Source organism: Rhincodon typus, chromosome 29 (assembly GCF_021869965.1).
Source record: "Rhincodon typus isolate 14 chromosome 29, sRhiTyp1.1, whole genome shotgun sequence".
Taxonomy (NCBI): domain Eukaryota; kingdom Metazoa; phylum Chordata; class Chondrichthyes; order Orectolobiformes; family Rhincodontidae; genus Rhincodon; species Rhincodon typus.
The window spans coordinates 14,317,491-14,330,338 of NC_063360.1; the positions used below are offsets into that span (position 1 = coordinate 14,317,491).

Genomic DNA, 12,848 nt, shown 5'->3' on the forward strand with positions numbered 1-12,848 from the left:
CCCATAACCCGTGAAACATGAGCAATTAACTAAATCTGTGCTTGCGTAGAAATTGCGTCTGAAGTGTTCTTTTCTAGTCTCGGGTTCTGTTCACTATTCACACTTACAGATTGTTCAGGTTTAAATAATGATCTTTGCAGCTAATTGTTGAGATTTACTTTCCCGTAAGCAGTACATGGAATTAGTTAACAAATGACTCTTTATTCACTTAATCAGAGAGACTTTGCTCTTTGGATATAAAAAGTTGCAATAAATCTTTGATTATATTTAATGCTGAGTTTGGAACCTTTTTAGATGATTTACTACACACATAGTTTCCACCCTAGTGCAGGTTTAAAATTGTTATTGCTTTCATAGTTTGCATGTTAGCTTCAGAAAGTCACAGATATTGCAATGTGCTTTCAAACCATTGTTTGATAATAAATGGACTGATTTTTCACACTTGGATCCCTAGACCACAAACCAATAGGCAGAGCTCTGCTGTCCCAGCATTGAAGAGAGAATGAGAAAGGGGCACAGATCTAACATGCCACCTTGTTTACTGCTCCTTTTGGCCTGTTTTTGCACAAGCACAACCATGAAGGAGTTGAGCATAACATGTTCTTGAAATTTCCTTGGAGTTGCAGTCATATCCTCCCTCCAGCCTTCACCTTCCCTCATAATACTGTTTCCCAGTGTCTCTTGTATAATATTGGGAACTCAGGAGCAATGGAATCGATCTATGTTCCACTGCATCTGAGGTGTTGTGTATCTGTGAACCACCTTTTCTGCCAAAACAGATTACAGGCCTAGGTATACATGTAATACAATCATAAACAATCACCACTTGGTAACACCATTTTATGAAGTCTTGTAGGTACAAAGGAAAGGACAATCTAACCATCTCCCCATGACCTTCAAAGGGCTTACTGTGCCCACTATCAGCAGCCTGGTAGTTACCAGTGACTGAAAATTAAAATGGACCAGCCATATAAATATTGTGGTGTGAAAATAAAAATCAATGAAGCATGGTGCACAGCGTCATTAGAGCTATAAGTGCCTCAGATCAACTGTAGGACAATTAACTGTTAACTTTCATACTTACTGTCTTGACCAGCACCCAGTGACCCATTCACTAGGTGAGGCCCATAATCAGGCTGGCCAGGACTTCTTTTTTTAACTAAATGTGCTGCTCTGATCACTGTTAAAGTTCAGATGCCAATAACGGCCATTTGGGTGAACCACTAGAGGATACCTGATGCTTGTGGGTTAAAAGTCAACAACTCCCAGGAAGGAGAGAAGAAAATTGACAGAAAGAAAAGCAAATATTTCCTTGTTAATATTGAATAAAATTTATATCCTTTTCCCAAAACCCCTCATTAAAAGTTACTAAAGCTTTGCTAGGGAGCTTTGCTGCAGCAGTTGGAACCTGTGTAAAGGACTGCTGATGTGCAACTCAGATAAAATTGATTAGAATAGCAAAATGAAGAAAAACCTATCCCACACAGGAGCCTGTTACCATGAATCAGCCCTGGGCCCTTTGGGTGACACTATCATCTTACTCTTTTGTGCAAAAAAAAATCACCTGAGTCAGCTCCAGGCAAAATCACAGTGGAGGCTTAGAATGTAACCCAAAATAATCCATTTTATTGCCGAGAATGTTTCTCGGTACAAATCCAATTCCCCAGGTATATATTATGTGCTGAATTCCACCCTCCCAGTCCCATGCATCAATAACAACACCAGAACACAGAGGAAAGGCTGACTTGGGCTTATAGTATAACAGTACTTCATTGTTTGGCAGTCCAGGCTTCACATCGTTAGTACAAAGTCCATCTCAAAAAGTCAGGATGGTCAATTCAACAGATGTTGAGGGTCCAGTGTTCAGGCAGAATTATTATATTCATAACCCTCTTTTCTTTGCAGTAGAAAAATCTGTATACAGTATTACAAGTTTACAATAAAAAAATTGTTTTTCAAGTTTGTCACTAAATGATTACAGTATAAACACGTCCTCTATTTTACATGAAGTGGCAGTTTACAAAAAAAAGGCTACAAGATATGAGCTCACAAAAAAAATGAACAGTACAAATTGTCGGTTATACATAAATATAAAATGGGATGGACAGTGCAGGAACCCTGAATTTTGATACTTAGCACCATTGTATTGATCAATTGCACTACTGAACAAAAGCATTTCAGGTAGTCTGAGGTTGAACAGGAAAATCTTCTAACATTAGCACCTTTATGAAACAGTAACTTGCCTGCACTATGCAATGTCCATGTGGAATTGTTTAAAGAAGATAAGACAAATTTATTGTTAATTGAATAATCAAAGAAAGCATAATGAGTGACAATAGCTTGGAGGATGACCAAATCTTCTGGTTGCAGTATGTCATGATACAGTCATTGTAATATTAAACTCCATTACATTTAAACATTTTGTTCCAATTCTGCCACACACAGCAACCAGTGGAATCCTCCATATTTTTGAATGCAAATTGAAAAGAAACTAATTAGCGTCGTACATCTTGTTATAACCACTAAAGAAAAGTCAACACTTGCGGGATGGGTCAATTGGTTGTCTTCTGTGAAATTCTGTGAAAGCACACACAGTTTAATGTGGAACAGCTGCATTTGTTAACTATCTGAATGATGTGCCATTTTTACTCCCTGACAGGACAATGCATTGATTCAGGTCATCAAAAATAATGTCAACTAGGAGATGTATTTATTAAACATACCTCAGAAACAGTAAAATATAAACAAACTGCATGAGTACAATCAACTGGCACTTGCACTGGCTCTTTCAAATAAACATTAGCAAGCTGGTACTGAATATTTTTGGTTCATGTGCTCTTATGTGGGGCAAAGACAGAAAAAGGTAATTGAGGCAAATTACTTTCTAACTCTGAATGTGTGTTGTGAAGTGATTAGATACTGGGAAGTTGACACCCTTAGAATCTCACCCAGTAAGATCTGGCTCCAGATTCCTACTTTGTCTCAATCTGTCATAGTTAGAGATATTATCAAATATGGAGAGAAAGAGAAAGAAAGGATCGTCCTGTGGTTTTCCCTTCAGAAGAACCTGAATGTTTAGTGCAGTGTCAACACTGAAGATGTGGGGTTGATGAAGAGTTATGTTTTTTCTTCATGAGCTACTTTGCAGCTTAGTGGCATATAGCTGTTCCAACCATCTGGGTGATTCTATCATCTACAGTACATAATCTAGTGTTCATATCTCACGCAGTGCTTTCTGAGAATTGAAGCTTTGAGAACCAAATTTATCTTCCACCTGCTGTGTGGAGGAGTGTCAGGATACATCAAATTTCAAAGATAATATTCCATGCGCTTCTCACTGTCAGTTAGGGAAGGGACAATCCTTTTGGGGATCAGTGCTGTCAACTGTTAGGAATTACCATAAGGAGCCAATCCTGTCACTGTTGATGGGGAGCAATGCATACTTGTGTAACTAAAGTTAAAAAGAAATCTTTCACAATTTGTTTGCACTCACACCTTCCACAGAGTTGGTGGGCTTTCTTATCGAGGTCCGAAGTGAGATGGCTGCACATTAGACTGGTATGTAAAGCTTAAAATTTAGGATTATGTTCTCATTTTAGAGTTCATGGAAAACAGCAAATTTGACTGGAATAGCAAATACACCCAAGCCAAACTTGCACAATGTGTGTGCATATTTATTAATTCCAATGGAGAATACAGAGAGAGCCCCAGCTGTCCAAGATCCACATGGAAAATGCATTTGGGGTAGCAAACCAGCACATGGATAAGATTCTTTAAATCAGGTTAGTGCAGCAATTTCTGAAGATTGCTTTTATTGCTGATGGTGTTAGGAAGACAGTTTCTCCTAAAATGTGGATAGAGTTAACGGAGAAGAGGATGGTGGGATATATTGCTGTGACTACTCAACAAGTGTTTCCATGGATACTTGGAAAGGTTCCTGTTAAAAGCTGCTTTTAACCCTTGACAATGATCTTTAATTATTGATCCCATCTCACTGAAACTTAATAAGCACCACCGACTACCTGCAGAATGGGTTGACTGTTGCTACTTGCCTTATTAAAAGGGGAAGAACATGCTTTAAAGAAAATATTTTCTTTCATTGCCTTGTGACACCTACCTGCTGTTCTAATCAGAACTGTAGGGAATGAGTTGAAAATATCTCCCTTCCTTTGTTCTCATCCTGACTTGACAGGCCAGGTTATACTCTAAATAATTGGTTAGTTTAATCAAAACATCTTCATTACAAAATGGCAGTCCATGCTCTCCCTCCCTAGATCAACATTTTTTCAACTTATTCACTTTCGACAGATATTCCTGGTTAAACAAATTATTCCAAAGTCAGGTGAATGATTCAGGACAATGCAAATTGTACAAAATAAATTTCTCTGCAATTGAACAGCACTCAGATCAGAACAATTAGCAAAGGGTATCCCTCAGGCTGGAACAAGTCAGTCCCTGAAAGACAGCTAGTTAACTGGTCAAAAAATACATCAAGATTCCTTCAGTTCCATAATTCGATTTTTCAATTCAACCTCTAATGGCATTATTTATTAAAATGGTCCCAAATTTATCCCCCTAAATGCAAAGCAAATTTCCCTTCATTGCTGATTCAATAGCATTAATTCCTTCAAATCCACTAATGCCCTTGTCCTTGCTGATCCTCTCCCTCCCAATTTATTTTGCTCTAATCGGGTGGACTCCTTCCTGATATACACTTCAATTTGACTCACTGTGTTATAAAATAAATCTGGTGGAGCACATGGAATTTTCAACCTTTAAATATTAATTAGTCCTTTACAATTGGTATCCAATCATCTGCTGTAAGTGTGACGTCAGTGACACACTCCAGAAGATGCCGTTCAATCCCCAATACATAGCCTGAATGAAAAGGACTATTATGCAAAGATTTTGTTGAGCTGACACAGCCCATTATCCCATCATCAAGTTTAGTGTTGAGAGGTTGGTGCTGAGGTGCTATTTAAAATGGCAGAGGCCTTTTCCCCACCAAGGGTGACAGGACAAGAACATTAAAGAAGATGAATTTGAAGTTTCATGTGGAGGGCCTCGCCGAGATCACCCACGAGGTAGTCAACGTCATTCTCATCTTCCAGCTTCAGAAGATCCTTCTTCCCATACAGAGGCATACTGGAAATCTCTAGCACGTACTTCCCTCGCATGGCCTTTCTGCGGCTTAGATGGAGGTAACTGAGTCCATTTTTCTGATGAATTCGGAAGAAGTTGGCTTCGTTCCCACTGGAGATGATGTAACGTACATGGTTTTCCAGAGGCTCAATGGCTGGAAGGAATTCCATGATATGCTCATGGATTCCCATGTCTGAGATATTCACATTCAATGGGATTGGTGCATCAATGTCCAAACTAGCCAAACTAATCTTGAGATCCTGTTGTGAGAATAAAATTAGCTTAGTAAAGCTTATTTTCAGGACTTGCTTTTGACACTTACAATAAATTATTAATTAATGAAAACCCGTCAAGTTCAAGACCTGTTGCATTTTGATGGATTAAACTCACCTTCTTGCCATAGTTCTCACTATCACAAATCTACCTCCCAACCATATTGCTCAACCCTATCTACCAATTCCCTGTTATATCTATCGTTATTTTTCTCTTCAAAAAGACATCTGGTTGTTAATTCTTCCAATTGATTGCTTAATTCAATATCTTTATCCAGCTTTATATTCCAGGAAACAAATACCCTTTGAGTAAGGACATAAGAAATAGGTGCAGGAGTAGAACCATCTGGCCCACTGAGCCTGCTCCGCCATTCAATAAGATCATGGCTGATCTTGTCGTGGACTCAGCTCCAGTTACCCACCCGCTCACCAGAACCTTTAATTCCCTTACTGTTCAAAAATCTATCTTTGCCTTAAAAGCACTCGACGAGGTAGCCCCAACTGCTTCACTGATTCAGAACCCTTTGGATGAAGAAGTTCTTCCTCAACTCAGTCCCAAGTCTGCTCCCCCTTATTTTGAGGCTATGCCCTCTTGTTCTAGTTTCACCTATCAGTGGAAACAACCTCCCTGCTTCTATCTTATCTCTTCCCTTCATAATTTTATTTGTTTCTATAAGATCCCCGATTTCCCTAATTTCCCCTTTTCATCATTTTTAGGTTGTGTTTCCTGATATTTCAGTGCTTCAAAGTAATCAATTTCCTTTGAAATCTGGAAAATTTTAATTTAAACTTTGAGATTTCCTTTCCAAAGGAAGTAAAACCTCCTTAATCTTAATTGCTACTTTTTATTGCTGATTTCCTGGTTGATTTGGGAATCAAACGGTTAGAAGTCATTTCCGCATCAGAGTCACCTGAGATGAGACAGTAGGGGGCAGACATAAAAGATTACATAGCATTATCTGAAGAACAGCAAGGAAATCTCAATTTCTAGGGCAATATGCTTCTTGAAGCATTGCTCTCAAAAAGCTGATTAATAATCCATTCATCCCATCCACTGTTTTGGGGATCTTGCCAGACACAAAAAATACTGCTGCATTTACCCACAGAACAAATAACTACAATTCACAATTAGTCATTACATGTGAAGTACAGTGAGATGTTACTGAGACACATTGTGTATAAACACATGCCTTTTATGATTTTGAGCAATTCCTGAAATTACCTCATGTGACACAGTGCCATTTGTGCTTCTCCGATTCCTGCCTCTCTTGGGGTAGCCATTAATCTTGCATTCATAGCATGTCTCAGGGGACAGCACATTCTCTGCATCACCCTCTTCCTCCTCCAAAGGTAGATATTGACCATTTCCGAACCCCATTCCTGATATACAGTGTCTGAACAGGGAATCAACAGCAATACAGACACAAGAAAACACTTAGCACAAATTCTAATCATACCAATTACAATAAATATATTTTGAAGTATTTTGGATATATCATTCTGTACTTGACATGTAAACCTCTCCTTATTCAGTTGTACTCTCAGGTATAGATTGGTGGGACACAATCACTTTTGCATCACTTTGGAGCCCTTACACTCCCATTGAAGCCCATCTCTCCCATGTACTCATTTTCCATTATAACATCCATAAAGTAAAAGCATACCATTTACTTCTGTCTGTAATATTCTGGTTTCTTCTTCTCTCCGATCATACTTGGACAGGATATCATTTGAGATTTTGAATAAGGAATTTCAGGACGGAAAGACATGGGGAAGGAGGCAATTACAGATTTGAGGATCTTTGACAGGAAAACAGTTTTGGAGATCACGCATCAGAATTTGAGGGAGGGATGAAAGGAGATGGTTTTGAAAGGATGAGAAACAGGACTTACTGAGAATGTCAGATTGTATGAGGGCTGAACAAGGAGTAGATTGAGGGAGATGGATAAAATTAACTTTGAGTAGGAAGAGGGAGAGCTAGGTCAGAAACTGCAAACAGTCAGAGATCTGATGCTTTACATTAAAGGCAATTTATTTAAGAAGTTGTTCCTCTTATTGAAGGTGAAAATAAATGATGTTAAAGGGAATTCCACTCTGCATGTAATACCCTCAAAGAAGCCAGAGGCCTGTCAAACAGCATCCTCTTATTCCTAGCTAAAGTTCCTCCAACCAACTCTGCACTGTTTTCCATTATATTCCCATTACTGATTTTAGGTCATCAATAAACCTTGCATTTGTAGAGCATCTTTAACTTTGTAAACCGTCCAATAATGCTTCACAAGAATGCAATTAGTCAAAAAGTTATTGACAATAATTCAAAGAAGGAGACATTAGCATAGATTTCATGGGCTTGGTTTTAAGGAGTTGGGAGAAATGTGAAAAGGTTAAGAGAAGAAATTATCAATGTCATGGTCTAGATGGCTAATATGTAATTGTTTAGTGCAGGTTTTCTGTCCTTTTCAAACATAGGCACTATGTTTGCTGCTTCGCCTCACTTGTGCCTAATAATTTCTTCTTAATGTTATCCAATATGTGTTCTGTGTACATACTGGCACCCTCAATGAGGATATGGCCAGAACTTATACAACTTCCTCTTCCATTTATGACCTTGTATTCCAACAAGGACTATTTGAATTTTGTGAGGGCAAGGCGGAGAAGAAGATGGTGGTCCTGCACAAAGACATGGAGATAGAGTTATTTGCAAAAGAATGAGATTCACAGGACATGTTTAAATTTGCCTGACTCATAAGACATGCCCCAAAAGGAATTCACTTGTTGTAAAGGGTGAAGTATTATTTATATATAGCCATGGATAGGACAGTGATAGCAGCATTAAAGGAAAATGGTCCAATAAATTTGATTAAAGCTCAATTTATTTTCTGTTTTGGGAATCCTCGTTGACTGTCCTAATCTTTTATCCCTTTGCATTTAACTTGAGACTAGAAATTTCTTCAACTATTCAAATTTTGGACCTTATTATTCAACAGTACCACAGCACATCAGTTCTCCATCCCTTCGAGTCCATCGTTGACCTGTCACTTACCCTTGGCCCACCCTGAAGTAGCCCCCAGGGCAGCCGCAGAGGTAACCACCATCTGTATTGGAGCAGCCATATGTGCAGGGGTTTCCAGAGACTGAGCATTCATTCACATCCTGACATCCCCCAGAGTACTGGTCAAAATCAAACCCAGATGGACAGAGGCATTTGTAGCTGCCGAGAGTGTTATAACAGGAGGCGGCTCCACAGGCTGTGGGATTGCTGCATTCATTCTCATCTGCAAAACAGTCAAAGAGAGATTAGCAAAGCAACATCTTCAATAATATTCTCACTTGCTGCCCTGAAAGTACTGACACTCCCTGGGATACGGTCCCATGGTCACATCTGTAACCCTTCATTCTTGGTGCATTGGCTTAGACACCTAGCCATCCTGTACTAGGGACATGGGAAAGGTCGTATGATGATCCCTGCTCGCATTCACAAAATCTCATCTATTTTGATTGTCAAGCAGGTGTTTTCACATCATTTTGATTTGATTTATTATCGTCACGTGTACTGAGATACAGTGGAAAGTGAAGTTGGAATTTTAACTCACTCCTCCCTAGCCCAGGAACACTGAGGCCAATTGCCACGGTGCCTTGACCGAAGCCAGCTGTCTCAGCACAAACCTAACATTGACCAAGGGAACTTCCTAACCAACCCACTACCTGACTGGGTGCAGCATTTTCCACTTGTCTCTAGTTACATTTGAGACAGTTTCCTTCTGTGTAATTGTTTAAGCAGTTCAATCCTGAACTTCACTTTGACAATGGGTGACTGGTGATTTCTGAATCGAAGTTGTCCTGCATAGGGATCATCCTAACTTTTTTTTGAAATTGCAACTCTGGTGAATTAATTTTCAAACTTTATTTCAAGTTTTATCTTTTGTCTTTGTTTTGCCCCCTTTCCCCTCTGTCCTGTCCCACTGCACATGATTCCTGCGACTGAAGGGGCCGTAACCTGCTCATGTTCAGGCATTACCTCATTCCATTTCACCAAGATTAGAGAGTCACTCCTTAGGCATCAATCTAAAGTTAGCAATGTGTTCCAGCTGACATTCCTATGCTGCTAACTACTATTGTGGTGCCAATCTGTACCATTGACAAGTTAAATGGGAGCTGCATTGACTCCCTCATTTTCAATAACACAAGTTTCCCAGATCTCCTGAGTCCCAAGAGCTCTAATACTCACCCACACACTGGTTCCACTGATAGTGTTGCATGTAGCCTTGAGGGCAGCTGCATCTGTATCCACCCAGCATATTCTGGCAGCCGTGCTGACACCGATGGTTCCCATCACACTCATCAATATCTGCGGGTTAGAGAGTAAGGAAAGCAACCTGAGTTAGTCAGATATTAGATGAGACCTGGCATCAAGAGAAGTGAAACAGAGCTGCTTCTGGATGTACAGTTACTTACAGGGACCAAACATGCAGTCTCAAGATCATTAGAAACTTAAAAGACTTGAGCCTGAATCAGAAATCCATTCAATATAAAATGACTCAGGTATGGTCTTTAATCCAAATTACATTCCACAATAGGAGCAATTGGCTTCTATACATCCTTACTCTATAGTTATTTGCACATCAGTACATAAGAAGAATTATATAAATAATTCACTAAAGTATGTCTGATTTTCTGTTGAATCTGGTTCAAAATGAATGAACCGTGAACAACTTTGCCTGTAATCACGGCATGAATGAATGATTGGGAAGAATTTGAGTTGGAACCCATTGTCACTAGGTCTCCATTGTCCTGACCTGTGATAAAGTCTGGCAGACCTAGGGAGAGAGCTGGAATCTGTGACAGAGTCAGGATGAGGATTGATGGGTAGTGGCAAAATGGGGATTCCAAAGCTTCTCAGCCTGAAAATACATCAAGGTACAGGAACAAATGGCAAAGAGATAAACCATGGGACAACAAAAACAGCAAAGACTGTTGAAATGTTTGAGTAAAAAAAATGTAAGACAAGTTTGGCACTGAACATTTTAACATATTAACGGCATCTCTGAGTGGACTTAAAACTGACTCCAGTTTGGGTTGGACCAATAATGGTGATTTGATCCTATCAGCAGTAGGTACAATTTTCAGTTCTTGAGCTAAAGTCTTCATGTTTTCTTCTCCAACAGGACTATGGGGGAAAGATTACAAATTGGATAGCTTTTTTAAAGATCTGGAACAGGCATACAGGGCTGAATGGCTTCCTTCTTGCTTTGTAATTCTATGGCTCAATTCATGCTGTTGCTGACCCTTAACCAGGTATAAGGACAAGTCTGTTGTTTTCAGGGTCACAGGAGCGTTGGATGATTCTCCTAGTCTCTCAAAAGGATAAGACTCTGAACGGAAACTGGTGGAGACTGAAACACAGTTATCTCATTCTGCAAGGCAGCTACCCCAGGAACTATTTCTTCACGCTCCCCTCTCCACTTTCACTCTGCCATTTACAGCAATTCAGGAATGTAACCAATAAACATGCACACAAATATGCACATTACGAACAGGTGTATGCCATTCGGCCCCTCGAACCTGCTCTGCCATTTAATTAGATTATAGCTGATCTGATTGCTTCACGTTCCTGCTTACCCTGATAACCATCCACCTCCTTGCTTATCAACAACCAGTCTACCTCTGCCTTAACACTTTTCAAAAACTCTGCTGCCTTCATCTTTTGAGAAAGAGATCCAAAATCTCACAACGCTCTGAGAAAAAATAAACTTGTCTCATCTGTTTTAAATGATCGATCCCTTATTTTTTTTTGACTGCTAGTTAAAGGATATATCTTTTTCACTTCCACACGTCAAGACCCCTCAGGGATCTTAGAATGTTTCAATGAAGTCGCCTCTTAGTCTTCTAAAGTCCAGCAGAAAACAAACCTAGCCTGTCCAACCCACACATTCGGATATTAACACCATAAACCTTCTCTGAACTGGTTCAACACATCTACATCCTTCCTAAAATAAAGAGAATAATACTATACACTGACTCAGATGTGGTCTCACATTTGTATTCAATATCCCTCATAACGATGATAATGTTCTATTAGTTTTTCTAATTACTTGCTGCACCTGCACACTAACCTTTTGCTTTTTTTTGTATTCTTCCTACCAAAATGGATAATTTCATGTTTTCCCTATTATACTCCATTTGCCAAATCTTTGCCAACTCACGTATCTACATCCCTTTATCACTTCCTTATAACTTCCATTCCTATCTATCTTTATGTCATGAGCAAATTTAGAACCATACCCTCAGTCCCAACATCCAAGTCATTAATATAAATTGTAAAAACTCAGTTCTGAGGAAGGGTCACTGGACCTGAAACATTAACTCCGATTTCTCTCCATAGATGCTGCCAGACCTGCTGAGCTTTTCCAGCAAAACCTGATTAAATATGAATTTCCTTTTGCTAAACCATGTTATCTCTGCCTGATTACCTTGAATTTTTCCAAGTGCCCTGCTATAACATTGTCAAATTGGATTCTAACATCTTCCCTAAATCAGATGTAAAGCTAACTGGCCTGTCATCTCCAGGTCTCTGCCTCTCTCCGTTTTTGAATAAAAGAGTTACATTAACTATTTTCCAATCTAACTGAGCCTTCCCCAAACCTAAGGAATTTGAGAATTAAAACCAATGCATCAACCATTTCACTATGCAGTTCCTATGTTATCCTTTCTAATTAATTCAGGAGCATCAACCCTACACTATCTATATTATACAACGTAGGAACCAGAACTCCTGATTCCCTTTATCTAAACTTCTAAAAGGGTGAGGTGGAGTGATGTACCACCTTTTAAACATTAACAGTGGATCAAGGACAGTGTCTATTTCATTATTAGACTCGTTCTTCAGGCCCTGTGAAGAAAATGTTTTCCGTTCAGTTCAGTGCACTATAAATACTCTCACTCCTTTTACCTTCACAATTAAAACCAGTGCCATCCAATGAGAAACCCTTCTGGCAGTCACAGCTGAAGCTTCCTGGTGTATTCTGGCACGTGCCCTTTGAACCACAGATTGTAGGCTGGCCCATGCATTCATTATTGTCTGTTGTCAAGGGACGATAAAGTTACTTCACTAAGGGCACTCAGTGAATAAATACAAATTACATCAGGTATCCATGATGGTTGTGCATAGGGGTCATAGGGAAATGGGGTGAGGGGAGATGTGAATCAAAGCTGAGATTGATCCTGCCCAGATGTGTTTCTCATAGAGTTCAATGGATAGTGGTCAGGAACAGGGACCACGGTTAATATTTTAATTAAGTGGGCACAAATTAATTTAGGACAGTGGTTACCCACCCAGCACACACTGGGCAGTGGTTACCCACCCAGCACACACTGGGCAGTGATTACCCACCCAGCACACACTGGGCAGTGATTACACACCCAGCACACACTGGG

The 12,848-nt window shown here is 39.6% G+C and overlaps 1 protein-coding gene across 1 annotated transcript in view; it reads right to left on the minus strand.

Moving 5' to 3' along the window:
- Window positions 1-1,660: 1,660 nt before the first annotated feature.
- The window catches only part of fbn2b (fibrillin 2b), a 193,163-nt gene continuing 181,975 nt past the window's right edge, over window positions 1,661-12,848 (minus strand). Inside the window, exons 61-65 of the mRNA XM_048613904.1 lie at window positions 12,364-12,492; window positions 9,643-9,762; window positions 8,458-8,689; window positions 6,637-6,808; window positions 1,661-5,393 (exon numbers count right to left, since the gene is read on the minus strand). Of these exons, the coding sequence (XP_048469861.1) occupies window positions 5,028-5,393; window positions 6,637-6,808; window positions 8,458-8,689; window positions 9,643-9,762; window positions 12,364-12,492 (1,019 nt within the window). The 3' untranslated portion in view covers window positions 1,661-5,027. The remainder of the gene's footprint in view (window positions 5,394-6,636; window positions 6,809-8,457; window positions 8,690-9,642; window positions 9,763-12,363; window positions 12,493-12,848) is intronic.